Source organism: Rattus rattus, chromosome 14 (assembly GCF_011064425.1).
Source record: "Rattus rattus isolate New Zealand chromosome 14, Rrattus_CSIRO_v1, whole genome shotgun sequence".
In the NCBI taxonomy this organism is placed as follows: Eukaryota; Metazoa; Chordata; class Mammalia; order Rodentia; family Muridae; genus Rattus; species Rattus rattus.
Window position 1 is genome coordinate 1,018,517 of NC_046167.1, and position 26,224 is coordinate 1,044,740.

Here is a 26,224-nt window from a genome sequence, read left to right on the forward strand (position 1 = left end):
TTCTCGAGTTTGGGCACACTCCTCAAGGACATGTCTCAATGCTGTTGTGATTTTTTGGGGACTTGCAGTGTGCCTGTGGTGGACTCTGGGTGGCTGCACAGTTGCTGTCACATCATGTACACTTCAGTGTGAGTTTCTGAGATATGTAGCCACAGTCATATTCTGTCACAACTAGAAGTAATTTCTTGTATTATCTAGTCCATAATAAATTATTGTTGACTATCTAAAAATAGCTTTTGATTGGTTTGTTGTAAAGCATAGCCAAATAGTCCTCATATTGATTTTTCTAAAGTATATTTTTAAAGCTAACTTCTGTCTTAAGATGGCAGTATCTATCGTGTACTCTTTATTGATATTGTAGGAATCAGTGGTGATTGATACTCCTTTGTTTTTCCCCCTCAGTGATAAACTCACAGTCTTATAAAGTCTCTCGATTGACTTAGTTAGGAAGATGGAGGCCCCAGTCAGCTTTCCTGATGCAGTCTGTAGATCTGTATATACGCACCTCATCTACATGTATTCTTACCTTTCACCCTGTAGCTGCTGATCTTCAGCCTGGCTTAGATGAAGCCCCAAATCTCTCGTGTTGTTAGGGCCCCTATCATCTAGAGCTCTGCCCCCCATTCTGAGGAATAGAAAGCCATTAAACTCTTTAATTGGTTCTGTGAGGCAGGTGGCCTGCCCCTTTGCGCCATGGCTTTTCTTGGCTGTCCCCTCAGTGGAATTCCTGTTAGTCTGTGTGCTGTGGTCCATGCCTGTGTGTTCTCCTACAGGGACCCAGTACTGAACTGTAGTCTAAATGCATTTGACACATAAGCTGTTACCGGGAATGATGCCATGTGCCTTTAATCCCAGCACCCAGGAGGCAGAGGCAATTGGACTTTCATGAGTTCAAGGCAAGCCTGGTATACTAAGTGAGTTCCAGGACAGCCAGGATTGTTACACAGAAAAACTCTGTCAAAACAACAACAACAAAACAGAAACAAGAGAGAGAAAAAAAGAAAAATAACCAGCACCACAGATGATGTGGTTTAGTATAGTCTGCACTACTTTCTACACCTTTAGTCTCCTGGATAGATTTCTGGCTGTTATCCTTTGGCTTGACTTTGGGAAGGAGCCTCTTCATTTCAGAGGTTGGGGTCATTTTGCTTGAGTATTCCTGTTTTTGGGAGACTGCTCTTTTTGTCCCAGGACAGTGAAATTGTGATGTTAAACGTATGCTGCTTCTTTCACTTCCTGTCACACAGCTGTGAAGAGTGTCGTGGAGGACAGGCCCCTGGTTTTCCACACTAAAGTTAGGTCATCTGGCTACACATCGGCACCACGGTAAGTACCCGCCTTCGTGTCTTCTGTGTCTTCAGATAGAGCAGAGCTGCAGGAATACCACTGGGATGGGGTTAGTATGTCCTGGGGTTCCCACATGAACAGAGTGGGTAGGGGTCTACGTAGGAGTGTGTGGGTTAGGCCCCAGAATGGCACAGTCCCCACAAGGGTAGCATATGTACAGCTAACATTTGTTAAATGCCTGCTGCTGTTGATCTCCGCTCAGGTCCTTGTGTTCTTGTCAAATCCTAAGGGTGACTTTGGTGAGTGAGAAGCTGGTGGGTTGAGAAATGGAGTAAGGTGCTATACTAAAACGATGTAGCTCACTGAAGCCTGACAGACACTGTACAGATTATTTTTGAACCCACTCTCAAATTTGTGACCAGTGCCCCCTGCCCCCCTCTCTTATACTTACAGCCTGCTGAGCTCAGATGTGTATTTTCAGGGCTGTCCAGTGGGATTGTATAACCTATTAGTAAGTTCATCCCGAGCCACAGATCTTTGATTAGAACAGCTTTGTTCCAGGTTAAAACTCAGGGTATTTAAAACCTGAATTAGCAAGTCTAAAGGTAAGGCTACCTATAGACCAGGAAACATAGCATCAGGTTGATGGGAGAGACTGCCATAAAGTCTTGAAGTTCCCCAGTCTTCAAAAGCCTCAGATCTTTCAAGGGCAAATTTGCTTTTTTTATAATGTGTAGTCAACCAGCCTCTTATCTCAAAGCCAGACCTCATATGGGGTAGCCCACTATACCATACCCATTCCTTCAGCAGTAGTCAAAGCTGCCCTAGAGTCTGGGGCCCCAGCGCACTTAGAGAATGTGGCAGGGTATGGTGAGGTCTCTGTTCTCTCCTAGTCAGTCTTCTCATCTGACTTTCCCTCTTGCCCACCCACTCTCATCTCAACCTTGAGTCCCTGCTCTAGGTGGGTCATCCTGTATGCCACTGCAGCTCTCCCGGCCCTCTCAGCCCTTCCCTACCTCAACTTCTTTCCCTTTCCCAATGGCAACAAGTGTAGATGCTCCTTTAATTCTTTTTTTTTTTTTTTCGAGCTGGGGATTGAACAGGGCCTTGCACTTGCTGAGGCAAGCGCTCTACCACTGAGCTAAATCCCAACCCGCTCCTTTAATTCTTATCTGTTCTATCAACCAAGCACAGGAGAAGCACTTGGCTCCTCGAACTCTCAGATAAGACACCAGGAGTAGATGGCAGGTAGAAAAAAGGAGGGATGGGTAGAGAGATGGTAGATGGAGGGAGAGATCACTGCAAGGAGAGAAAGGTGACTAGATAGAAGGATGAGTTAGTTACAGGTGTGCCCCAGGGGTGGCCTGCTAGTCACGGAAATGCCAGGATAGCTATGACTACAGACAACACAAAATCATAAATCTACTTAAATCCATATGAAATTTTACTGTATTGAGTTTTTAATGATTGCATACTTTTGAGCATGAACTAAATAGATGACAGTATGGCCTAGAGAAGGCAGCCCATGAATGGATGATGGTGGATGGATGGATTGGATGGTTAGAAATTCACGCCTTAGGAAAACAATGCAGCATTTTCATCTGTGAGGTTAAGTGTGGATTCTGAGGATCCACACTGGGTGATGGTGGTCCTGAGGCTGCTCTGGCACTTTGAGCTGAGAAACGTTAGATAGGGTCACCAAGGGGAAGTGTGTCACATTGTGACATGTCTGAGTCAGAGTGAGTGCCTGATTTTCTTGGAGGCCAAGAAGGATGAGGTAGCTGGAAAAAATTATGTAAGTTTGTACATGTTTAATTTTTCTTTATAAAATGTAAATATCTTAGGAAATTTAGAATATTAATTGGTGAGAATTATATATACATTTATGTGTATGTTTTTCCTTCCAGCATGGCTATGTTTTCTCCAAAGACTAACATCAAGCATAATAACAAAAGATCTTCAAAATACAAGAACAATTACAAATGGTATGTAATTGAGTGCGTGCATTAGGCTTGAAGCAAGTTAGAAGTAATCTTAAAGTGCGAGTATATATACATAAATATTGATACAAATATGTCACTGACATGCATCCTTTGAATCATGTATGGTTGAGTCATTTTAGTAGTTCTTGGACATTTTGCTCTTTTATTATGTTATTAATTTTGAGGTAGTGAATTTTTGTTAAAACGCGGTTGTAGGAAAGTACTTTATTTGATGGCTGGCCACCCCATCAACAGAGCTCACGCTGCTTCTTAGTGGTCACTGCTGGTTCACTGACATGGACATGCTGCAAACATAGCCTGCATGTCTGTATAGTCTCAGGCTGAACTTAAAATATATAATGAAAATCCAAACTATGATTACCTAAGTTAACACTCACTTTAATGTACCCCACACCCACTTACTGTTTTTACAGAAGTGCTAATGGAGCTCTGGGTGTTTGTGATCGACTTTGGTCAGTTGCTCCATTACTGGGCTCACTGTGGTGTTCAGCACATGTATATGTACAGCATTCCCTGATGAGCCTGACCTGCTTTATCCACTGCTCGCTCTCTCCAGGCCACCCTCCCACCCGCTAGAGTCCTCTAGTCTGTGTTCAGGTCAACTTTTTGAATTTTTAAAAAACAGATATGAGCAAGAACATATAGTATTTGAGGTGCTGTGTCTACATGTGAGTGAGAACATACTGTATTTGAGGTCCTGTGTCCACATGTGGCAGAGAAATACGGTGTTTGAAGTCCTGTGTCTGGCATATTTTACTTACCACCCTTTGGTTCCTGTCCAGTCTACTACAAATGGCAGGATGTTATTACTTTGCAGCTGGATTTCCTTTTTAAAGATTTATTTTACTTTTAGTGGCTGTCTGTGGGTACGTGTGGGTGTCTGCAGAGGCCAGTAGAGGGCATCAGACCAATGTGAGCTGTCTCACATAGGTGTTAGGGATTGAAATGGGTTTCCTGGAAAAACCAGCACGTATTCTTATGCTGAGCTATCTTTCTAGTGCATAGATACCACACTTCACTCATATATTGATGGGTACCTCGGCTGATCCTGTAGTTTAACTGCTGAACAGTGCCTCAGTGAACGCAGACAAGCAGGCGTCTCTTGGGCAGTGATTAGTTCCCGTGAGTCTGTATCCAGAGTGAGATTGGATCATAAGAGTTTTCATTTTAGGTTTCGAGGTATCTCTATCCTGTGTTCCACTGTAGCCATTGTAACTTAAATCTCCTCTTACAGTGGATCAAGGGTTTCCTGTCCCCACAGTCTTGGTAGTATTTGGCGTTTTGTTTGTTTGTTTTGCTTTGTGAATTGTAGTCGTAGATTGGAATGACATTGTAAATAACATTAACTTGTATTAATCTGTCATCAGGAAACTGAGATTTTTAAAATTTACTTTCTGCTGTTAAGAGTACATCCATAGCATTTTAAATGTGTTTTTGATATTCTGGATGTGATTTTAACCATGCATATTGATATTTTTCCTAAACATTTTTTTCTTTTCCTTACCTAATGGAGTGTTTAGTGTTTCTTGGTGACACTAGGCCTCCAGAGCGACCTGAACCCCTGGTGTTCTTCCTAATATTAGAAATATTAGGCTTCCCATAAGGAGCCTTGTTTACACTGGGCTGGATTCTACTGTGGTGATCCTGCTTTTTATATGAGATATCTTCTTTTTGTATAATTTTGGCTCTTGTGGGAAGCAAGAAGACATGGCTCTTAAAGTTTAAAAAATGATATTTTTAGTGCTTAAAATGGTATTTTCTCAGGAAGCAGTTTCCAGATGCTAACAGATATGTGGGAAGAGTGATGTTCACTTGCTGGAAGTGGACCAGTGTCACCAGCTTCAGTTGAATGTTAATGTATGATAAATAGCCCTGCCTTCAGAATAGCATCTAGGCAACTAACTAGGCGTGCCCCCACCAGGCCCAATGATTGATTCTGCCATAGCCCTGTAGCAGGCAAGTCCCCTTTATAGTGTGGGAACCCGGAATGCCAGGATCAACCCATTGCTTGTGAAAAATGGGCCTTGCTGGTGCAGTGAGTCCTCAGGCTGCAGGCTATTGAGACCCTGGTAACTTTGCTTCCTCTGCATAGACCTGGGAGACTGGTGTTGTCCACTCTTTGAGCACCCTCCCTGTAAGCACCCGCACCCTTCCCTTGCCAAACTTGGTTTCCTTTAGAATGCGATTCTTTCATGGCAACTATTGAGTATAGATTATCGGAATACAATCATTCCCAACTTAAGGTGCTGTAATTTATACATTTTCATCTTTATGGGTACAAAAAAAATCAATACACGTTCCATATAACCCATTCTTGTATTGGACTTGCCTGTTTTCTGAGTGAATGGTGTGGGCATGATTCCTTCCTGGGATTCTGAGCAATGGCTTGAACCACAGCTCCCAGTGAGTCACCGAGGGACAGCCAGTACTCAGCCTGTGCTTTGGATGCAGATGGTCAGTGCCGTGCAGTGGTATTCAATGCCTGTCGTGGAGCAAGCTTTGCATGGGTTTTTGTGCCTGCGCTGAGCTTGTGGGAGTGTCTGGATACCTTCACAGAAGACTAGGTTGAGCCCTGCAGATTTCTACTTAGGCGTACAATGGTCATTCCTGGCTTAGGCTATTTTCAACTTATGATTTTTAAGTTAATTTTTATTTATTCAATTTACATCCTGCTCACTGCCCCCTTCCTCTACCTATGAGTCCTTGCTATACAAACAAGGGGACCCAGATTTGAATCCTTAACACCCACATAAAAACTGGGCATTTATGCCCATAAAGCACAGTATTGAGGGAAGGAGACAGGAGGATCCTGGAGATTCAGAAGAATGACATCTGAGGTTGACCTCTGACCTCCTTACACACATGCACACATGTGTACATGTTTGCACACAGATCCACAAAGATCACATGTCTTTTTGGCAATACAAGATACAAATCTGTATTAAAGAGTTATTCATGATTGTGACTATAAATTCAGATGGATTTTTAGTTTTAATTATATAAAACAATATATTTATATAAAGGGAAATAAACTTAATTTGTAGTTTACTTCTAATCTTACTTGAAATTATCTCTTGATTTTTACTATGACTTTCCTTAAAGTAAAGAGTACTCGTTGGAGAGTTTCCTACCCAGAAATCTGATCAGACAGGTGGCTGTAGCCCAGGCGCCTGTTGCTGTGACCTGTCTGCAGTTCTCAGGTAAGCCAGACCTCCTCTTGGAACCATTTGTTCTTCTTCCTGCAGCTGCATTGTGCCTACTGTCCCAGTACAGATCTTGGTTGATGTGGTCAGGGTTTTCTAGAGGACAGAACTGGTATAATGAAAATATATATAGGACTTGAGTGGCTTAGAGACTGTGGTCCAGCTAGTCCAATAGTGTCTGTCTCCTGACTGAAACCCAAGAGTCCAGTGGTTGTTCAGTCCATGAGGCTGGCTGTCTGAGCTGGTCTTCAGGCTGGGTTGGAATCCTGAAGAAGTCAGCTCTAACCAGCGAAGGAATGCTTCAGCAGCAGGCGAGGTGAAGCTGCCAGCATCCGTGAGGGCCAAAGAGGCAACGTTTCCTGCTTTCACATCCTTTTATGTGGACCCCCACCAGGTGTGACCTAGACTTAGGGCAGATCTTCCTACCTCAAATGATCCAATCAAGAAAACTTGCACAGGTGTGTCCATCTGCTTGGGTTTTAGTTGATTGCAGATGTAGTCAGGTCGACAACTAACATAGGTCAAGGGTTGGTACTGCTGCTCCGGACGTGGCTTGGGTGTGAGTGGAGGGGGACTGCAGTTGCACACGATGAGGGTTATCACGGGGCACTTCTGTCCTGTAGCACTGCCAGGGTGGCTCACACATACTTTCCTTTCTTTTTTTCTTCCATCTTTATTAAATTGGGTATTATTATTTACATTTCAAATGTTATTCCCTTTCCTGGTTTCCAGGCCAACATCCCCCTAACCCCTCCCCCTCAACAATCCCATTCACTGGGCATTCAATCTTAGCAGGACCCAGGGCTTCCCCTTCCACTGGTGCTCTTACTAGGATATTCATTGCTACCTATGAGGTCAGAGTCCAGGGTCTGTCCATGTATAGTCTTTAGGTAGTGGCTTAGTCCCTGGAAGCTCTGGTTGCTTGGCATTGTTGTTCATATGGGGTCTCAAGTTCCTTCAGCTCTTTCAGTCCTTTCTCTAATTCTTCCAACAGGGGTCCTATTCTCAGTTCAGTGGTTTGCTGCTGGCATTCACACATGTATTTGCTGTATTCTGGGTGTGTCTCTCAGGAGAGATCTATATCCAGTTCCTGTCAGCCTGCACTTCTTTGCTTCATCCATCTTATCTAGTTTGGTGGCTGTATATGTATGGGCCACATGTGGGGCAGGCTCTGAATGGGTGTTCCTTCAGTCTCTGTTTGAACTTTGCCTCCCTATTCCCTGCCAAGGTTATTCTTGTTCCCCTTTTAAAGAAGGAGTGAAGCATTCACATTTTGGTCACCCTTCCTGAGGTTCATGTGGTCTGTGCATCTTGGGTAATTGGAGCATTTGGGTTAATAGCCACTTATCAATGAGTGCATACCATGTCACACACACTTTCTATGGTGACCTCTTCACACAGACAGAAGCTAGAGATCGGACACTGGCCTGTGAGCTGTGTCTCTTCCTCCAGTGGATTGTATTTCACAAAGAAGAGCAGCTCTCGACCTCCCCGATGCTGCTGTGTTCTCAAATGCATCTTCCCTGCCTTCCTTCCTGGAGCTCCTTATGGGCTCTCGCACTTCTCGGCATCATGTCTGACGGGAGTGAAGTGGTTGCTCGTGAGTGCCTGGTGGCTTCCTGAAGGCAATTTCAGATTCCCAGGCTTTCTTCCACCTTTTTCACAGGTTTTGTGGGTCACCTAAAAGTTAACATTTACCACTCTGGCTCATAGAACTCTGCTTTTCAGGTAATCCTCGACAAAAGCCTTTTGAAAATCTAATATGCAGTGCTTGTCTGGGATATTTTGATACTTGCTGTTTCCTTTTATGAAGTCGCACACTTGGTGGAGATCCCCCAACTCTGACTGTTGTGAAAGCGCTGTCCCCAATGGTCCCAGTGATGGCTTTTCTGTGAGGTTTGGGGAGGATGGTGTGATAGGGCTTGATGAAGGGCTGATTCAGGGCCTGGCACACTCCTTGGGAAGGAGGGTATAAGAAAAGCAACTGAGCCTTGTGCGCTGTATCAAATTCGTCTCTATGTGAGAAAATGACTATTTATCTAAATGTTCTCCACATTGTCAGTTGTCCAGAGGGCTTTCCATGTTACCATTTTATAGAGCTCTTTATTTTTTTAAACAGGGGATGGACAGCAGCTGGCCTGTGGCTTAGGTAACCACCTGTCCCTGGTCTTCGATGCCAGCCTTTCCGGAGCACCAGCTGCCTTTTCAGGTTTCCTTACTTTTGAGGGATGGGAAGGGATGGGAAGGGATGGGGTGTCTTCTCTGGTGTGTGAGCTCTGTAAGACCAGGCAGCCAGCTATGGCCAGGTCTTGTGGGCAAAAGCATATGCACAGTTTTGGTCAGTGAAGGAAGTCTACTCCTACAGAGCTGAAATATGGTTAATTTAGTAAAAAGTTTTTTATTGAAGTCCTTTGAGATGTAGGGTTTTAATAGGTATTTTAATACATAAGCAGCTCAATACCTCTTAAAAATAAGAGCAGCCATGTTAAGTTGCTACTAAGTTGTGGTAACATCCTAATAGATACATAATTTTTCCTGGTTTTACAGCCAACAAGTCTTAGCTCTTCAGTAAGATCCTGTAGCTGCTTTAGAAACATATACTTGCTAGGTATTTTTACTGAATACAGATATACACAAAAATCCGTTGACTTATGTCCATTTGCCTTCTATAAACACTTGGGTAGCAGTGGGCAGACACTCATAAGTTGCCTGAGAATAGAGGCATAGACAGGTTTGCCATGAAGTACTAGGAAGGTAATGGGTTCAGGACCAAGTAAGGACCCATGTATGTTGGGTCCCTGGCTTAACCTGAACTGTCTAGTCTGCACCAGGGTCGTCACAGTGTCTAGGGTGGTTTGAAAGAGAAAGGAATGCCTTCAGTAAGTCTAGAGTCATCCATGATGGTCTTGTCCTGGGGTATGAGTGTAGAGTACCAGTTTCCAGCCTTCTGTGATAGACTGAAGGACTAGGCTGTGACTGTCCATATTGAGCATCTCTATATAATTCTGCCATGTCCATTGTATGCTGGCTCTCAGCTTCCAGTTGGTGCAGCCTAGGATGCCGGCTTATGCTGTGGTGAGTGGACGATGGATGATGAGGAGAGTACTTCAGCTCTGAGGGGGTCGTCCACTTCTCGGGAAACCTGAGCTCTGGTGGGATTGCCCCACTGCTCCTCCTTTGTGTGCTTCCATGCAGCCTCTGCACCTGAGGTTAGGGGTCAAGGCGGATCTGAACATCCCTGTTTGTCATCTGAGAAGAGTTATTACGTAGCTGATAGAAAAGCAACTTGAGAAGACAGGAGGTAGGATTGTGCAGAGCAGGTACTGTGCGAGCACATTGTCAGGCAGGATGCTCAAACATGCCCTGTCCCAGGGCAGATGTGAGCCAGTGCCAGTGTCACAGGTGCTCTCTGCTGGTGCAGTCACAGTGCTGTTTCCTGATGGCCTTGGCTGTTCACAGGCTTGGTGAGTGCTCAAGACACTTGTTAGTGTTGTTTATTTATTTGTTTTTAATTAGTTCTTAATGAATTTTGTAAAATGTATTTGATCATGCTCACTTCCTTGACTCTTCCAGATTCATCCTTTCCTTACGTACCCAGCTTTGTGTTCTTTTGTTTGTTTGTTTTTTAACCCATCAATTCCAATTTGTGTTGTCCATAAACTTTTGTATGCCGCTTTCACTGGAGTTTGATTGACCTACCAGGGACAGGCCCTTAAAGAAAACCAAGTCTCCCCTCTCCCAGCTGCTCTCAGTGGCCATCAGCTCTTCATGCCTACCTCTCCTCCATATTGGGATTTTGTCTGGTTTGAGCTTGCACAAGACGTATGCATGCTGCCAGAACTGCTGTGCGTCCATATGCCAACTGCCCTGCCGTATCTGCAAACAGTGTCCTTGTGACTTTCTGCCACCTCTGGCCCTTCCAGCCTTTCTGTTTCTTCTCCTGAGCCTTGGGAGGGAGTGCTATAGCTGGATATAGATGTCCCACTCAGATTGAGCACTTCAGTTTCTTACTGTGTTTGCACCTTGCCCAGATGAAGGTCTCTGTGTTAATCACCGCCTGTTGAGGACAGCACTGAGTGTGATGAAGGTTGAGAGGTGCCCCAATCTATGGATATAAGGTTAAGTCATCAGGAGTCACTGTAACATTGTGGCCATTCAGCATAGTACTAGTACTATGTTCTCCCCTAGGCCCTATGGCTTGTCTACTAGCCACAAGTTCTTAGCCCTGATATTGGTGCCTGGTATGGGTTTCAATTTGTGGATGGGCCTTAAATTCAATCAGAAAATAGTTTGTCTCTTTGGCATTCACACCACTATTAAAATGGCCATGTCCTGCCAGGCCCATCACAGTATTGAGAGTTTGCAGCCAGGCGTGATTTATGATAACTTCTCTGTGGTAGCATGCGTAGCTCCTCCCAGTATGTGCAAACCAGCTAGTCGGGATGAACCTTCAGGTATTACTCAGCTTCATTTTTTTAGATCCTATGACTCAAGCATACAGTGTCTTTATCCATATGGTCTTACCATTAGTTTCTGGATGTAGCCAAGAACATTGGCAATGGTCTGTAATATTTGGGGTTCTGTGGGACCCCAGTGGCCAGTAAAAACAAAAGTGGTAACCATTCTGAACTCTGGGCCTTTTATTTGTTAGCCTATGGTATCTAGTAGGGCTTTATCACCTCATTATAGAGTAACTCTATTTAATTTCTTCTTATATGTGTATTACACACTTTAAGTATACTTATTTTGCAGTTGGCTTTCATGTGGCATTTTCAAAATTCCTCAGTGTTAGTTAACGCTCCCTCTTCTACTCTGCGTTCCCACCCCCTACCACATTTAACCTTCCCTTTCCCATCACTGCTCTTCAACTCTTTATAACATGTCATTCGATCTCTGCTCCACCCCAGGGCACCTCACTCATTTCCTGACTTCCATAGGAATTCCAGATGAAACACCGTATCAGAAGAGTCAAAGATAATATCATGAATGAGGGAAAACATGGGGCATTGGTGTTTCTGGGTCTGGGTTACCTCGGGATGATTGTTTTCATCCATATGCATTTACCTGGGGGTTCCATAATTTTGCTTTTCTTAAGGGCTGAATCGTATTCTACTGAGTAAACGTACTGCATTTTCATTATAGTAGGTCAGTGGATAGGCACCTAGGCTGATTCCATATTCTGACCATTGTGAACAGAGCAACAGTGAACGCGAAAGAGCAGGTAGCTCTGCGTTAGGCTGTGGAGTCCTCTGGGTGTGAATGTTAGAGCCGGACCATGTGGTATTCTTTTCCCAGCCTTTTGAGCAACTTCCATGTTGCGTTCCTACAGTAGTGAGTAAATAAATGTTCTTTGGGCATTTGCGTGGTCCTTTGTGCTTTTGTGAAAAATGCCAGAACTCGACACAAGAGGGCAGCAAAGCCATTGGCATAATTTTTCTGTTTGGTAACTTTCTGCTGTTTTGAGGTCTCATTTCAGAGTGGCATCCTAATTACAGTACTTTCCGCCTTGCCTTTCCATTTCTATTTTGGTGTCTTTCTGGCCTGTGTGCTCTGGTGATCCTGATTCACTGAATGCCCTTTCAATTGCAGTGTGCAAGTTCCCGTGCTGAGAGCAGCCTGGTGGGAGGGTCCTGTTAGATTCTTGTCAAAGCTGTGGTTCCTTATGCTGCAGATTTTACCACAGGGCACCATGGCGTGGAATGTGATGGTTCAGCGTGTCTTGGGTCACTGATGTTCTGTGTATGCCTGACACTGTGCAGCCTCCAGCTCCCCTGTCTACTTATTTTCACTGGCTCACCCAGGGACGAGCCCATGATGCTGTCTCCAGGTCTCTTCTCCTATGAATCCTTGGGCTTTTAGGTCTCTCAGAACACTCAGGTAGTTGTGGTTTCAGGTTTGCTTTGTAGAGACTATAAGGGCAAAGGTGGGCCCAGGAGACAGTGCTCCTTGTCAGAAAGAAATTGAAGAGAAGGGACTGCATAACTGAAGGTCGGTCCTACCTGCTTGTGGTTTCCCTAGCAGGTGTTGTGCACTGCTGGGCTGGTAGAAGCCAGCATCCAAAGCAGCTATTGGCCAGAGCAGATGATCAGAGCATGTCCAAGCATCCTCAGTGAGTTCTTCTGCTTTCTCCCTTAAAACTAAAAGTAAAGGCTTATTTATACTGATAGATTATCACAGGGTCCAGAGACCTTTGTACTCTTTTTTAGAGCAGTGCTCTTTATACTGTGGTATTAGAACTTCCCCAACCTGGGCACATGAAGTCAGAACTTTATCTTTAAGAAATTTGAGATTTTAGGGGTTGAGGATTTAGCTCAGTGGTAGAGCTTGCCTGCCTAGCAAGCGCAAGGCCCTGGGTTCGGGTCCCCAGCTCCAAAAAAAAAAAAAAAAAAAAGAAATTTGAGATTTTAGAAAGGCATCCTCTACAAGCCTCATCAGTAGGCCTTCATGTAGAGAAAATCTCTTGTAAGTACCACCTGTCAATACAAAGGCTGGTGGCCTATGAGCTGAGGCAAGAAATAGGAGGCAGGACACAGTGGAAAGTGAGAGAAATCTGGGAAATAGTCACAGATATAAACCAGCAGGTAAATGAACTCAGCGAGATGCTAGGAGAGATGCTGAGGAGATACGAAGGAAGACGCAGGCCAGTACTGAAGGGGAGGTGGGTAACTAACTAAATGGTAGATATGAAATAGTTTAAATAAGTTATGAACTAGTCAGGAAATGAACCAAAACTTATGGCCTAGGTATTCAATAATAAATAATTGGTCTTGGAGTTGTCATTCAGGGAGCAGTGGAAAGGAAAGAAGAAAAAACTGATTTTTTAAAAAAAGAACACCTTTAATGCAAGGTTATCTGATGCTGGGCCTGATCTTTTAGGCCAGCAGCAAGAAACTGCTTCCCTTATTCCTGGAGAAGAGGCAGTTCTGGCCTGTTCTTATACAGGCAGACATTCTACTTGGTTTCACTTAATCCTGAATACCTAGGTCACGATGGAGCTGTGAATACTGTCTGCTGGAGCCATGACAAGAGGTGGCTGCTGTCTACGGCCCGAGACCAGACACTGAGAGTGTGGTCAGTTCCCAGGACAGAATTCGTGATGCTTTTGGTAATGTGTACATGGGCACCTATGTCATGGTGGTCAGTGACATCAGACAAAATGCTTAGTGATGCTGAGCTGTGGACAGTCACAGCCATCTGCCTCTGTTCGAGGGAGGCCAGCAACAGATATGAGGCTCTGTTTTACTGCAGTAGAAACACCATGGTGGGGCAGTTTCTTCCATTCATTCACATATGAAATATACACATATATAACACATAGTAACACACCTTGGTAGGTGATATGATCATTGACGTACATTAAATATATATGTTATGGTGTGGAAATGGCAAAATACCCACAGTAAAGCACAGCGAAGTTTACATGTTAGTTCATCATAATATCGCAGAGGTAACAGTGATGGCTAGGAGGCCACTATGTGAGGGAATGCAGTGACTGGCTAAAGGAACGTTTGTGAGGTTATTTGGAAGTAGAGTGAGAAAGGAGAGACAGACAGAGCACAGGACTCTCACTACTAAGGTGGGAAGAAGAGAGGATGCTAAGAAACCCTGCTTCTACCCATGAATTATGACCTTACAAACTGCAAACATAACTCAGAAGTGGTGAGCATTTCAGAAACGTCTGACAGAGGCTGAGTCTGGATATTTTGATTTATAATGTTTAAACTTAACAGTATATGAGAGTGATAGAAATTGTACTTTGAAGTTTGACCTTTTCGTGGCCTAGAGACCCAAGGTCGCTATACTCTCTGGTAATGCTGGGCTGGGCTGCACATGCTCAGTTGGTCTTACGACCCACACTCACAGGGTCTGAATACTATGCTGCAATGCTGGATGGTTGGCTAGGATTGAGTACATTGTCAATGGCCACAGGCCCGTGTCCTCTCATAGGAGGACAGAGGGCAGAGGGTAGAGGGCAGATGGGTTGGTCAGGGTCAGTGCCCCATTGGAAATTTTCAGCAGTACCAGAGGAACAAATGTTCTTCAACAAGGGATCAGTTCTGGTCTCTGTGTGGGCTTGATTTCATGAGACACAATGTTGGTCTTCCTTTAAAATTAAAACAAAAGATGCTTTTAAATACTGGTACATTAGCTGCAACCATCCTCATCTGTATCAGTAGGGCTCTAGAAGAGTCTCTCGGGAGACATCTATTTCTGGCTCCTGTCAGCAAGCATTGGCATTAGCAGTAGTGACTGGGTTTGTTGACTGCATATGGGATAGGTCCCCAGGTGGCTGAAGGGGTTTGCAACACCATAGAAAGAACAACAATATCAACCAACCAGGCTCCACCATCCTCCCAGGAACTAAACCACCAACTAAAGAGTACACATGGAGGGACCCATGGCTCCAGCCACACAATGTAGTAGAGGATGGCATTGTCCAGCATCAATAGGAGGAAAAGCCCTTGGTCCTGAGAAGGCTCATTTCCCCAATGTAGGGGAATGCCAGGGCGTTGAGGTGTGAGTGGGAGAATCCTCACAGAAGCAGGGGGAGGGGAGTTGGGAGAAGGGGGAAAGGGGATAACATTTGAAATGTAAATACATAAAGTATCCAAGAAAAATAAAATAAAAAACAATACTGGTGGATTATGCTAGGATCCGGAAATGTCTGTACTCTCCATTAGAACACTTCTTATACTGCTTCAGATCATGTTCTCTACTTCAACAATGGTTGACTATACTTGATATTCACTATTTCATTTTCCCCACTTTCCCAATCTTCTGAGCCTTGTAACACAAGCCTGTAAACCCTGATCAAGAAGGCTGAGGCAGGATGGATGATCTTCTAAGTCAGGGCAGTATGTGAGATTCAGTCTTGACAATCCTTTGCCCCCAGATTTTCCAGTTTCTTTCAAATAAGCTTTGGCAATGGTCAGTAAGCAAAATCAGCATTGTGAGTTGGTTGTGACAAGATGTGTTCAAGATGAGGACAGGGTGTGTGTGTGTGTGTGTGTGTGTGTGTGTGTGTGTGTGTGTGTGTGTGGTGTTGGGGAGAGACTGTTAGTGTGCCCCAGGATTCTCACAGCTGTTCTGCCTCACAGGCTCCAGATGCTTTTCCCAAGCCAGTAACATCTGCACAATTCTACTACATGGATACTTTCATACTGCTGTCTTCTGGCCCTGAATTTTGTCTGCTGAAGTACCACATTGACCTTTGTAGGGACGACATACGAAGGTAGGTGGCTTTGAGCCTTCTGCTCTGACCCCAAAGAGTCAGCCCACATTCCCACTCTGCCCTGCCTCTTCACTCCTAGAGGCATGAACTTTAAAATCTTAAGCTTTGAAAAAAACCCAAAAAACCAAACTTTTGCAAGGGGGAGTTTTAGTTATTGGCTTCGCAGTTCCCCTGGCCGTAACACCCATTTCTCTGTGCCCCTCTCTGCACTTTGCCACTCCACAAGGGCAGGAGCTAGTGTTGTCTTGCAAGAGAAGTTGTGAGGGCGTACCTGCCTATGTCTCTGTACCCTGTGGACAAGTGGAAAGAGGACTGACAAGTGAGTGCTAAGCAGCTGCTGTAACGCAGGACAGTAGGAAACGGAATGCAGTTAAACAGTGGTATTCACAGTCTGTAATTCAGTGCAAAATCGATATGCTACCTAGAAGAATACTTAATAATAATGAGAGATTTCTGATACTCAAAAATATTTTAGTGTAAATATTGTTATACATTAAAATGTCTGCCACAATATTCATCACAATGTTCACTTACGTAAAAAGAGCCTTTTTCTTCCATTTACCACCTTATACAATAAAATGTGTTGTTTTCTAGTTTTAGACGTTTTTCTAGTTTTGTTCTCATTGCAAAGCTGTTAAAAGCACAGGTAACAATGTATCCTGATGAGTGATCACACACGCCTGCTGGAATTCATCGCATTTCTCTGGTGTCAGCAACTGCCCAACCTTTTAGTCCTTCTAGGTAGGACACTTGATGTCATCATAGCTGGGTGAAATGATGCAGGTTACAGTGAGGACTGCTAATTGCCTGCTGTTTACCTCATTGCTGGGCCAGACTTGCAATGTCAGAACCAGTGTGGAGCTAACCCAATCTACATCTTTGAACCCACTCATCCCAGCCCATCCATCACACGTTTCCCACCTCAGCCACCGTATCCTACTTTATCCCATTCTACCCCATCCCATCTTATCCCGCCCCACCCCAACCTACCCTATCCCATCCCATCCCACCCCATACCATCCCAAAACAAAAGTCTCTGCCTGTTATGATTGGCAGCTCCTGTCAGGAACACCACAAGTTAAACAGGGTGAAGTGGGTCCGTCCCAACAAGGTCTTTCAGCCATTGGTGAACTGCTCTGTGTCAAACTTTAGGTCCTTTTCTGTGATCACCACTGTAGGCTCCAGTCTAGCCAGAGTTTTACTATTTACCTGGTTAGATAGACACGGACTTAGAATAGATAATCCAAATTGCGGCTCAGTTGGTGGCAACAAGAAAGAGGAGGCGGCTTCTGAGAGGTGTGCTTTCACTTCTGAAGATGAGTGAGGATGTTGACTGTGTTTGTCCCTGCAGGATTACCTGCTTGGCCTTCTCTCTCAGCATAAAATGGCTTCTTTCTCAGCCATCCTTTTGTGTAACTGTAAGCCAGCAATTCCTAACCTCTGGGCTGCAACCCCTTTGTCAAACCTCTATCTCCAAAAATATTTACATTACGATTCATGTTCATAACAGTAGCAAAACTACAGTTATGAAGTAGTGATGAAAATAATCTTTGGTTGGAGGTCACCACAACATGCGGAACTGTATTAAAGGGTCACATCAGTAGGAAGGTTGAAAACCACTACCGTAAGCTGTGTTTCATCGTGGCCATCTCAGTGACTGCCAATCTCTTCTCTAGATTCTTCTGAGACTCGACTGTACTGTCTCTATCTCTGTATGGCCACCTCTCTTATGTCTCTGCAGGCCTGGGGCCTGTCTCTGAATTCTGTTCTCTGGGACCATTCCAGTGTTCCTCAGCCTCGGACACAGTGCTCTTCCAGGGAGCGCCTTCCACCACCTGCTTGAGAACACACCTGTCCTCATCCTGGACAGTGCGGCAGCTGCCGTCAGTCTGGCGTGGCTTTCCTATGCCATCAGTCTGACTCTTGACACATTTGGCCTTGCCAACCTGTCCTCCGGCTGGGCAGAGACTACTTACTTACTTCCCCTTAGGAAATTATCCACGATTAAGATCATGCACCCACTAAAGAAATATCCCATGCTCATGTTATCTTTCTGAAAATAACAAGGACTAATATTTAGGAAGAGATATTAACACTATATAACTGGTTGAGCGCCTACAAGGTTATTTTAGAATTAAGGAACAAGCTTGCTTTCTCATAGTTAGGAGTGAGTTGTTTCAGGTATATAATATACTAATATTTACATTGAGGCATTCCTAGAGAAAAAAACAACCCTAGAATTTCTGATAGAAAATTAATTTCCCAAAGGAAGGATGAGGGGGCTTGTTCATTCACTCCCTTAGCATTATAACATGATTAAGCAATGCAAAACCTTATTTTCATTTTTATAATTTTAAATGTAGAATGTTTGGTTGTAGTCAGAAGTAAAATCATCGGTCATTTCCTTGTTTCTTTCTTCCAGGTATAAACCAAAAAGCAGGTATAAACCTATTTTCAGGCTCCCAACGACCAGTGCGGCAGACATAACCAGCCTGTCAGCGGTGAACGACTTTTATTCCCGTATCCTTCCTCTCAGTCTGTTGGTGTGCCTTGCCCTGAGCATTGGTTTTTGGCAAAGCCCTTTCCAGGTGTCATGCTGGACGTAAAGATCAGATGAATGGTTCTCCTGTGCAGTGTGGGGTCTTTTGCAGTAACCGTAGGTGGAGTAACCTCATCTTACTAGTTAGAAGAACAGTTTGGGCTATGACGCAGCAAGGCAAGCTCCTAAGACTTGTCTGTGTTTACTGAGTCATGCATCGTCATTTAGTGTATTTCTTGGTAACCTGTCACACTTGCGATAGGTGTCCTTGGATTATGTGGACAGGACTGGCAGAACTCAGAGCGGTTGCCATGTGAACAGAGCACGGTGCTGGGCCTACAGCTTGCACTGATGAAAAGCCATAGAGGGCTGTGCAGGGCCTCGTGCAGATGGGCTCTGTCGTTTCATCTTTAGCTTATGCTATGAGTATCAGTCTCTGGTGGGTGTCTCCCCTTTGCCTTGCTCTCCCACTCATTGTGAGCTCTGCTGCCTCTTCTGCTCCTGCCCTCGTTGGGAGGCAGGTGTGGTAGAGTTGCGCTGAGTATTTTCTCTGGAACTTCAGAAGTTCTTTAATAATTATCCATTTCTGAGTCTTGTGGGGGTCCAGTCTTTTGTAATAACATAGGAAACATAGGAAGAACTGTGTGCTCATAGGTGGGACTGCTGAGAGGACCCTTGACTGACTTGCTGCAGACATCATACTCACAGCTGCCCGGGACCGGACTGTGGAAGTTTTTGACCTCAATGCTGGCTGCAGTGCTGCAGTGCTAGCTGAAGTTCATTCACGGCCCGTCCATCGCATCTGTCAAAATAAAGTGAGTTTGTAGATAGTATACGTATTAGTTAAAAACTTTGAGCTTAACATGTTTAACAATTAAAATGTTAATTTAAATTTAAATTTAATTTTGTAACTATTGCCAGATCTAATATTAGCCTTTTCTGATTATCAAACTATGCTAAACTTTCTTCTGTAGCTATAGACATCTTAAAGATTTATTATCTTTTTTGTGTTTTTAAATTATGTGTGTTTGTGTGTATCTGTGTGTGGGTGCCGGTGTCTGTGGAGACCAGAGGCATTGAATTCTCTTAGCGTTGGAGTTAAAGGAGCTCATAGGTTCCTCTATATGGGTGATTGGAACGAAGCTCAGGTCCTCTAGAAGAGCAGTGTGTGGGCCATGTCTCCAGCCCCTGCAGATGGCTTGACAACATTGCATGGCACTTTTTTGTTCATTGTCTTTGACTAATTGTGGATCAGTGTAAATATCTGTGGCTAGCAGTGTGTTTTCACGTAAGCTGGATGCACATGTGGTGGCGGGATTAATGATAGTCACGAACACTGAAGGCTCTGACAGTCTGAGTCACAGCTTCTCCCTGAGCTGTTGGATACAGTGATCCTCTTTGACATAGTGTGGGCAAATTATATCTTATCAATTGGATCAGAAGTTATTATGTGATGTGTTCTTTCACGTGGTGACTTAATTGAGTTCAAGAGAGTATATGGTGGTGGGATGCACTGGGCCTGCCACAGAATTGGGATGCATATGTCTGGAGTGGTGGAAACCAGCCAAGAGAGGTGTGAGTGAGGGCAGGGCAGCCTGACAGGGTGTCACATTGGAATGGCTTAGAGACAGTGGGTCAGAAAGTACATAAGGGTAGCGTATAATTAGCACTAATTCCAATGGTCCACTGGAGCCATAACTAACGAGTGCAACCGCCAGGGTATGCACAGGAAACAGTCTGCAACAGTACCCAACCTCTCCAGAGTATGGCAGCTTGCCCTCACAACTGAGCCCATCTTCCTGCCATCTGTTTGTTTGTTTTGTTTTTGACTAAAGATGTGATTTTATTTTTGAGACAGTATCTCATTAAGTCACTCAGGCTTGCCTGGAATTTGCAACCTTTCAGTGCTAAGGTTGGGATACTTCCCCTTCAGTTACTGGCCAAAAGGCCTCAGAGGACCCCAAATAACCAAGGCTGTTGCTGTTGCTTTTGACTTCCCATCATAGCTAGACAGTGAGAACCATTGCTGAAGACACTAGATACTATAACTGAAAGACATTGATAAGTCAATCTGGAACTATCCTGGAAACTAACCTCCTGCTGGCTACCTATCATAGTTGGGTACTATGCAGGCCACCTCTCTAGTAGTGGACCCTGCACATTATAATACTGACCCACTGCATCAGATGTATTCCCTGGTACAGTAATAGTAGCATTGCTATGGGACTGACCGACTGCTTTCTGGTTGGATTTGAGGCTTGTTTCACAGGAAGGATTCAGTCCTGGTAGTGTAAACCTGGTCACAGAGCCCATGGCTCAGAATATCGTTAGGCCCCAGGGGAAGGGGAGACTACTAAGGCTACTTGTTAAATGAACATGTTGTTGAACTGCCTTCTAAATATTTATGTTTGTACCCATAGATTAATGATGTTCTAAACCTTGGTCAGAGAAGCTTCCTTTTGTGTATATATGTGATGTATGTATGTGTTTGGACTACCATCAGTGCAGACTCATGGTTTGTCAAAGTGCTGGGAACAAGAGACATTTGAGTGTTAACACAAAGTAGGACATCTAGAGCAAATCTTTCCCCTTCGGACCCACAGGTCAGAGGTAGAGGATGAGAAGTTGTGCTGTGAAACGCTGTGCTCTGGATATGACATGGCCGCTGCTTAGCAGCTGTGGCTACCTGCACAAGATCAAGCCAGTCATTATACTCCAGCATGGACGGGGGAGGGCATGTAAGGCTCTACCTAGGGTGAGGAGCTATTAGCGATCAATGGCAGCCTGAAGGAGGGGGTTGTAGCTCTTGATAGTTTGTGCATGCTCTAAAGGATGCCCCATAACCATGTTCACAGCAAAGGTAGCACCAATCTGACCTAATGGGACATGAAGACCTAGAACATGAGGATGAAAGGTATTGAGGACTATGAGAAGGGGAGGGAGGGAGGAGAGGAGTTTGGGTTAGTCATGTGTGCTTGTGTGCAATTGTGACAGAGTGAGTACATTTCTTAAGATGGATCTGTCTTCTTTAAGAGCTCCCTATTCTTTAGGTGAGACAAAAGTAAGTGCTACCTGTCTTAATATAAACATTTGAGTAATTCATCTCTTTGATTAGATTAGGTTACATTTCAATCTTGTATTTAAAATAATCTTTTCTAATATTTCAAGAATTTTTATGCATGCTTGTGTTTTGTAATTTATAAACAACAAATATCATCTAAAAAAACTAGTCCTCTTTCATCAAAAGTACTAGCATCTTCCATATGTTATTATGGAGCAGGTATTTGTCATTACATATGTTTTCTATGCGCTCATGGAACTATTCTCTGTCCCGTTTGTTTTCTTTTTTTTTTTGTTTGTTTCCTTTTTTAATTGGATATTTTTTATTTACATTTAAAATATTATCCACTTTCCTGGTTTCCCATCCATAAACCCCCTACTCCACCCCCCTGCCTTCTTGTATGAGGGTGTTCCACGACTTAACGACCCCCTCTTCTCGTCTCCCTGCTCTGATCTTCCCCTACACTTGGTGGGGACCAGCCTTGGCAGGACCAACGGCTTCTCCACCATTGGTGCCCAACAAGGCCATTCTTTGCTTCATATGCAACTGGAGCCATGGGTCACTCCATGTGTAGTCTTTGGGTAGTGGTTGAGACCCTGGGATCTCTGGTTGGTTGGTATTGTTGTTCTTATGGGGTTGCAAGCCCCTTCAGCTTCTTCAATTCTTTCTTTAACTCCTCCAATGAGAAGCTCACTCTCAGTTCAATGGTTGGCTATGAGAGTCCACCTCTTTATTTGTCATGCTCTGGCAGAGCCTTTCAGCAGACAGCTTTATCAGGTTCCTGTCAGCATGCATTTCTTGGCATCAGCAATATTATCTGAGTTTGGTGACTATATATATATATATATATATATATATATATATATATATATATATATATGGGCTGGATCTGCAGGTGGGGAAGTCTCTGAATGACCATTCCTTCAGTCTCTGCTCCAAACTTGGTTGCCATATCCTCCCCACCCATGAATTTTTGTTCCCCCTTTTAAGAAGGACTGAAACATCCACACTTTGGTCGTCCTTCTTCTTGAGCTTCATGGGGTCTGTGGATTGTATCTTGGGTAATTTCAAGCTTTTGGGTTAATATCCACTTATCAGTGAGTGCATACCAGTGTGTTTTTTTTTTTGGTGTGTGTGTGTGTGTGTGTGTGTGTGTGTGTGTGTGTGTGTGTGTGTGTGTGTGTGTGTGTTGTGTGAGATTAGGTTACCTCACTCAGGATGATTTTTTTTTCTAGTTCCATCCATTTGTCTATAAATTTCATGAAGTCATTGTTTTTAATTGCTGAGTAGTATTCCATTGTGTAGATGTAAATGGACACATTTTCTGTATCCATTCCTCTGTTGAAGGGCATCTGGGTTCTTTCCAGCTTCTGGCTATTATAAATAAGGCTGCGATGAACATAGTGGAGCATGTGTCTTTGTTGTATACTGGAGCATCTTTTCAGTATATGCCCAGGAGTGGTATAGCTGTTAGTTCTCTGTCCAATTTTCTGAGGAACCTCCAGACTGATTTCCAGAATGGTTGTACCAGTCTGCAATCCTACCAACAATGGAGGAGTGTTCCTCTTTCTCCACATCCTCGCCAGCATTTGTTGTCATCTGAGTTTTTGATCTTAGCCATTCTCACTGGTGTGAGTTGGAATCTCAGTGTTGTTTTGATTTGCATTTGCCTGATGACTAAGGATGTTGAACATTTCTTTAGGTGTTTCTCAGCCATTTGATATTCCTCAGCTGGGAAATCTTTGTTTAGCTCTGTTACCCCATTTTTTAATAGGGTTATTTGACTCTCTAGAGTCTACGTTCTTGAGGTCTTTGTATATATTGAATGTTAGCCCTCTGTCAGATGTAGGATTGGTAAAGATCTTTTCCCAATCTATTGGTTACTGTTTTGTCCTAGTGACAGTGTCCTTTCCCCTACAGAAACTTTACAGCAATTTTAAGAGGTCATATTTGTTGATTCTTGATGTTAGAGCATAAGCCATTGGTGTTCTGTTCAGGAAAACTTCCCCAGTGCCCATGTGTTCGAGGCTCTTCCCCACTTTTTCTTCTGTTTGAGTATATCTGGTTTGATGTGGAGGTCCTTGATCCACTGGGACTTGAGCTTTGTACAGGGTGATAAGCATGGATAGATCTGCATTCTTCTACATGCTGACCATGTAGACAGTTGAACCAGCACCATTTGCTGAAAATGCTATCTTTTTTCTATTGGATGGTTTTAGCTCCTTTGTCAAAGGTCAAGTGACCATAGGTGTGTGAGTTCATTTCTGGGACTTCAATTCTGTTCCATTGGTCTATCTGTCTGTCTCTGTACCAATACCATGCAATTTTTATCACTATTGCTCTGTAATACTGCTTGAGGTCAGGGATGGTGGTTCCCCCATAAGTTCTTTTATTGTTGAGGATAGTTTTCACTATCCTGGGTTTTCTGTTATTCCAGATGAATTTGCAAATTGATCTGTCTAACTCTTTGAAGAGTTGGATTGGTATTTTGATGGGGATTGCATTGAATCTGTAGATCGCTTTTGGTAAAATGGCCATTTTTACTATATTAATCCTGCCAATCCATGAGTATGGGAGATCTTTCCATCTTCTGAGGACTTCTTCAATTTCTTTCTTCAGAGTCTTGAAGTTCTTATTGTACAGATCTTTTACTTGCTTGGTTAAAGTCACACCGAGGTACTTTATATTATTTGGGTCTATTATGAAGGGTGTCGTTTCCCTAATTTCTTTCTCGACTTGTTTCTCTTTTGTGTAGAGGAAGGCTACTGATTTGTTTGAGTTAATTTTATACCCAGCCACTTTGCTGAAGTTGTTTATCAGGTTTAATAGTTCTCTGGTAGAACTTCTGGGGTCACTTAAGTATCCTATCATATCATCTGCAAATAGTGATATTTTGACTTCTTCCTTTCTAATTTGTATCCGTTTGACCTCCTTCTGTTATCTGATTGCTCTGGCCAGAACTTCAAGAACTATATTGAATAAGTAGGGAGAGAGTGGGCAGCCTTGTCTAGTCCCTGATTTTAGTGGAATTGCTTCACGTTTCTCTCCATTTAGTTTGATGTTGGCTACTGGTTTGCCGTATATGGCTTTTACTTTGTTTAAGTATGGGCCTTGAATTCCTGATCTTTCCAAGACTTTTATCATGAAGGGGTGTTGAATTTTGTCAAATGCTTTCTCAGCATCTGATGAGATGATCATGTGGTTTTCCCTTTGATTTTGTTTACATAGTGGATTATGTTGATGGATTTCTGTATATTGAACCATCCCTGCATCCCTGGAATGAGGCCTAATTGATCATGATGGATGAATTGTTTTTTGATATATTCTTGGGTTTGGTTTGCCAGAATTTTATTGAGTATTTTTGTGTAGATATTCATAAGGGAAATTGGTCTGAAGTTTTCTTTCTTTGTTGGGTCTTTGTGTGGTTTAGGTATCAGTGTAATTGTGGCTTCATAGAAGGAATTAGATAATATTCCTTCTGTTTCTATTTAGTGGAATAGTTTGAAGAGTATTGTTATTATGTCTTCTGTAAAGGTCTTATAGATTTCTCTACTAAACAAATTTCGGTATATTGTGCCTTCATTTTCATTCAACTCTAAAAAGTCTTTAATTTCTTTATTTCTTTCTTGACCAAGTTATCATTGTATAGAGCATTTTTCAACTTTCATGTACATGTGGATTTTCTGTCAATTTTGTTGTTATGGAAGACCAGCGTTAGTCCATGGTGATCTGATAGGATGCTTGGGATTATTTCAATTTTATTGTGTCTGTTGAGGCCTATTTTGTGACTGATTATATGATCATATTTGGAAAAGGTACCATGAAGTGCTGAGAAGAATATATCATTCTTTTGTTTTATGATGAAATGTTCCATAAATATCTGGATATTCTTTGTAGGGCTGGATTAGTGGAAAGATATTGTACAAATTTGGTTTTGTCATTGAATGTCTTGGTTTCTCCATCTATGGTAATTGAGAGTTTTACCGGATATAGTAGCCTGGGCTGGCTTTTGTGTTCTCTTACGGTCTGTATGACATCTGTCCAGGATCATCTGGCTTTCATAGTCTCTGGTGAGAAGTTTGGTGTAATTCTGATAGATCTGCTTTATATGTACACTTTACCTTTTCCCCTTCCTGCTTTTATAGTCTTTCTTTGTTTTGTGCATTTGGTTTTTTGACTATTATGTGACAGGAGCAATTTCTTTTTTGGTCCAATCTATTTGAATTGTGTAGACTTCTTGTGTGTTTATGTGCATGTCCTTCTTTAGGTTAGGGAAGTTTTCTTCTATAATTTTGTTGAAGATATTTACTGGCCCTTTAAGTTGGGAATCTTCACTCTCTTCCATACCCATTATCCTTAGGTCTATCTCCTCATTGTGTCCTGGATTTCCTGGATGTTTTGGGTTAGGAGCCTTTTGCATTTTACATTTTCTTTGATGGCTGTGTCAATGTTTTCTATGGTATCTTTTGTCCCTGAGATTCTCTCTTCTCTCTCTTGTATTCTGTTAGTGATGCTTACATCTATGACTCCTGATTTCTTTCTTAGGTTTTCTATCTCCTAGGTTGTCTCCCTTTGTGATTTCTTTATTGTTTCTATTTCCATTCTTCGATCCTAGATGGTTTTGTTCAATTCCTTCACCTATTTGGTTGTATTTTTTTATAATTCTTTAAGGGATTTGAGTTTACTTTTTAAGGACTTGTATTTGTTTACCTCTTTTGTTCTGTATTTACTTTTGCTCAAGGCTTACTTGCTCTGCTATGGGATAAGGAATCCTGCTCCCAGCTTCCCTGCTGTGCCACAACAATCAGTGCTTTTCCCTCTGGCAGAAACAGCTCATTTCTCCACCAACAGTGGAACCCAGTGTTTAATTTCCCACACATAGAGTTAGCATCAGTATGA

The 26,224-nt window shown here is 43.1% G+C and overlaps 1 protein-coding gene across 1 annotated transcript in view; it reads left to right on the top strand.

Annotated features, from left to right (window-relative positions):
* The window catches only part of Wdr27 (WD repeat domain 27), a 92,914-nt gene that overhangs the window by 16,067 nt on the left and 50,623 nt on the right, over nt 1-26,224 (top strand). The window contains exons 12-19 of the mRNA XM_032885247.1: nt 1,248-1,326; nt 3,195-3,272; nt 6,393-6,490; nt 8,613-8,702; nt 13,477-13,598; nt 15,592-15,725; nt 18,148-18,245; nt 18,958-19,079. Coding sequence (XP_032741138.1) covers nt 1,248-1,326; nt 3,195-3,272; nt 6,393-6,490; nt 8,613-8,702; nt 13,477-13,598; nt 15,592-15,725; nt 18,148-18,245; nt 18,958-19,079 — 821 coding nt within the window. The remainder of the gene's footprint in view (nt 1-1,247; nt 1,327-3,194; nt 3,273-6,392; nt 6,491-8,612; nt 8,703-13,476; nt 13,599-15,591; nt 15,726-18,147; nt 18,246-18,957; nt 19,080-26,224) is intronic.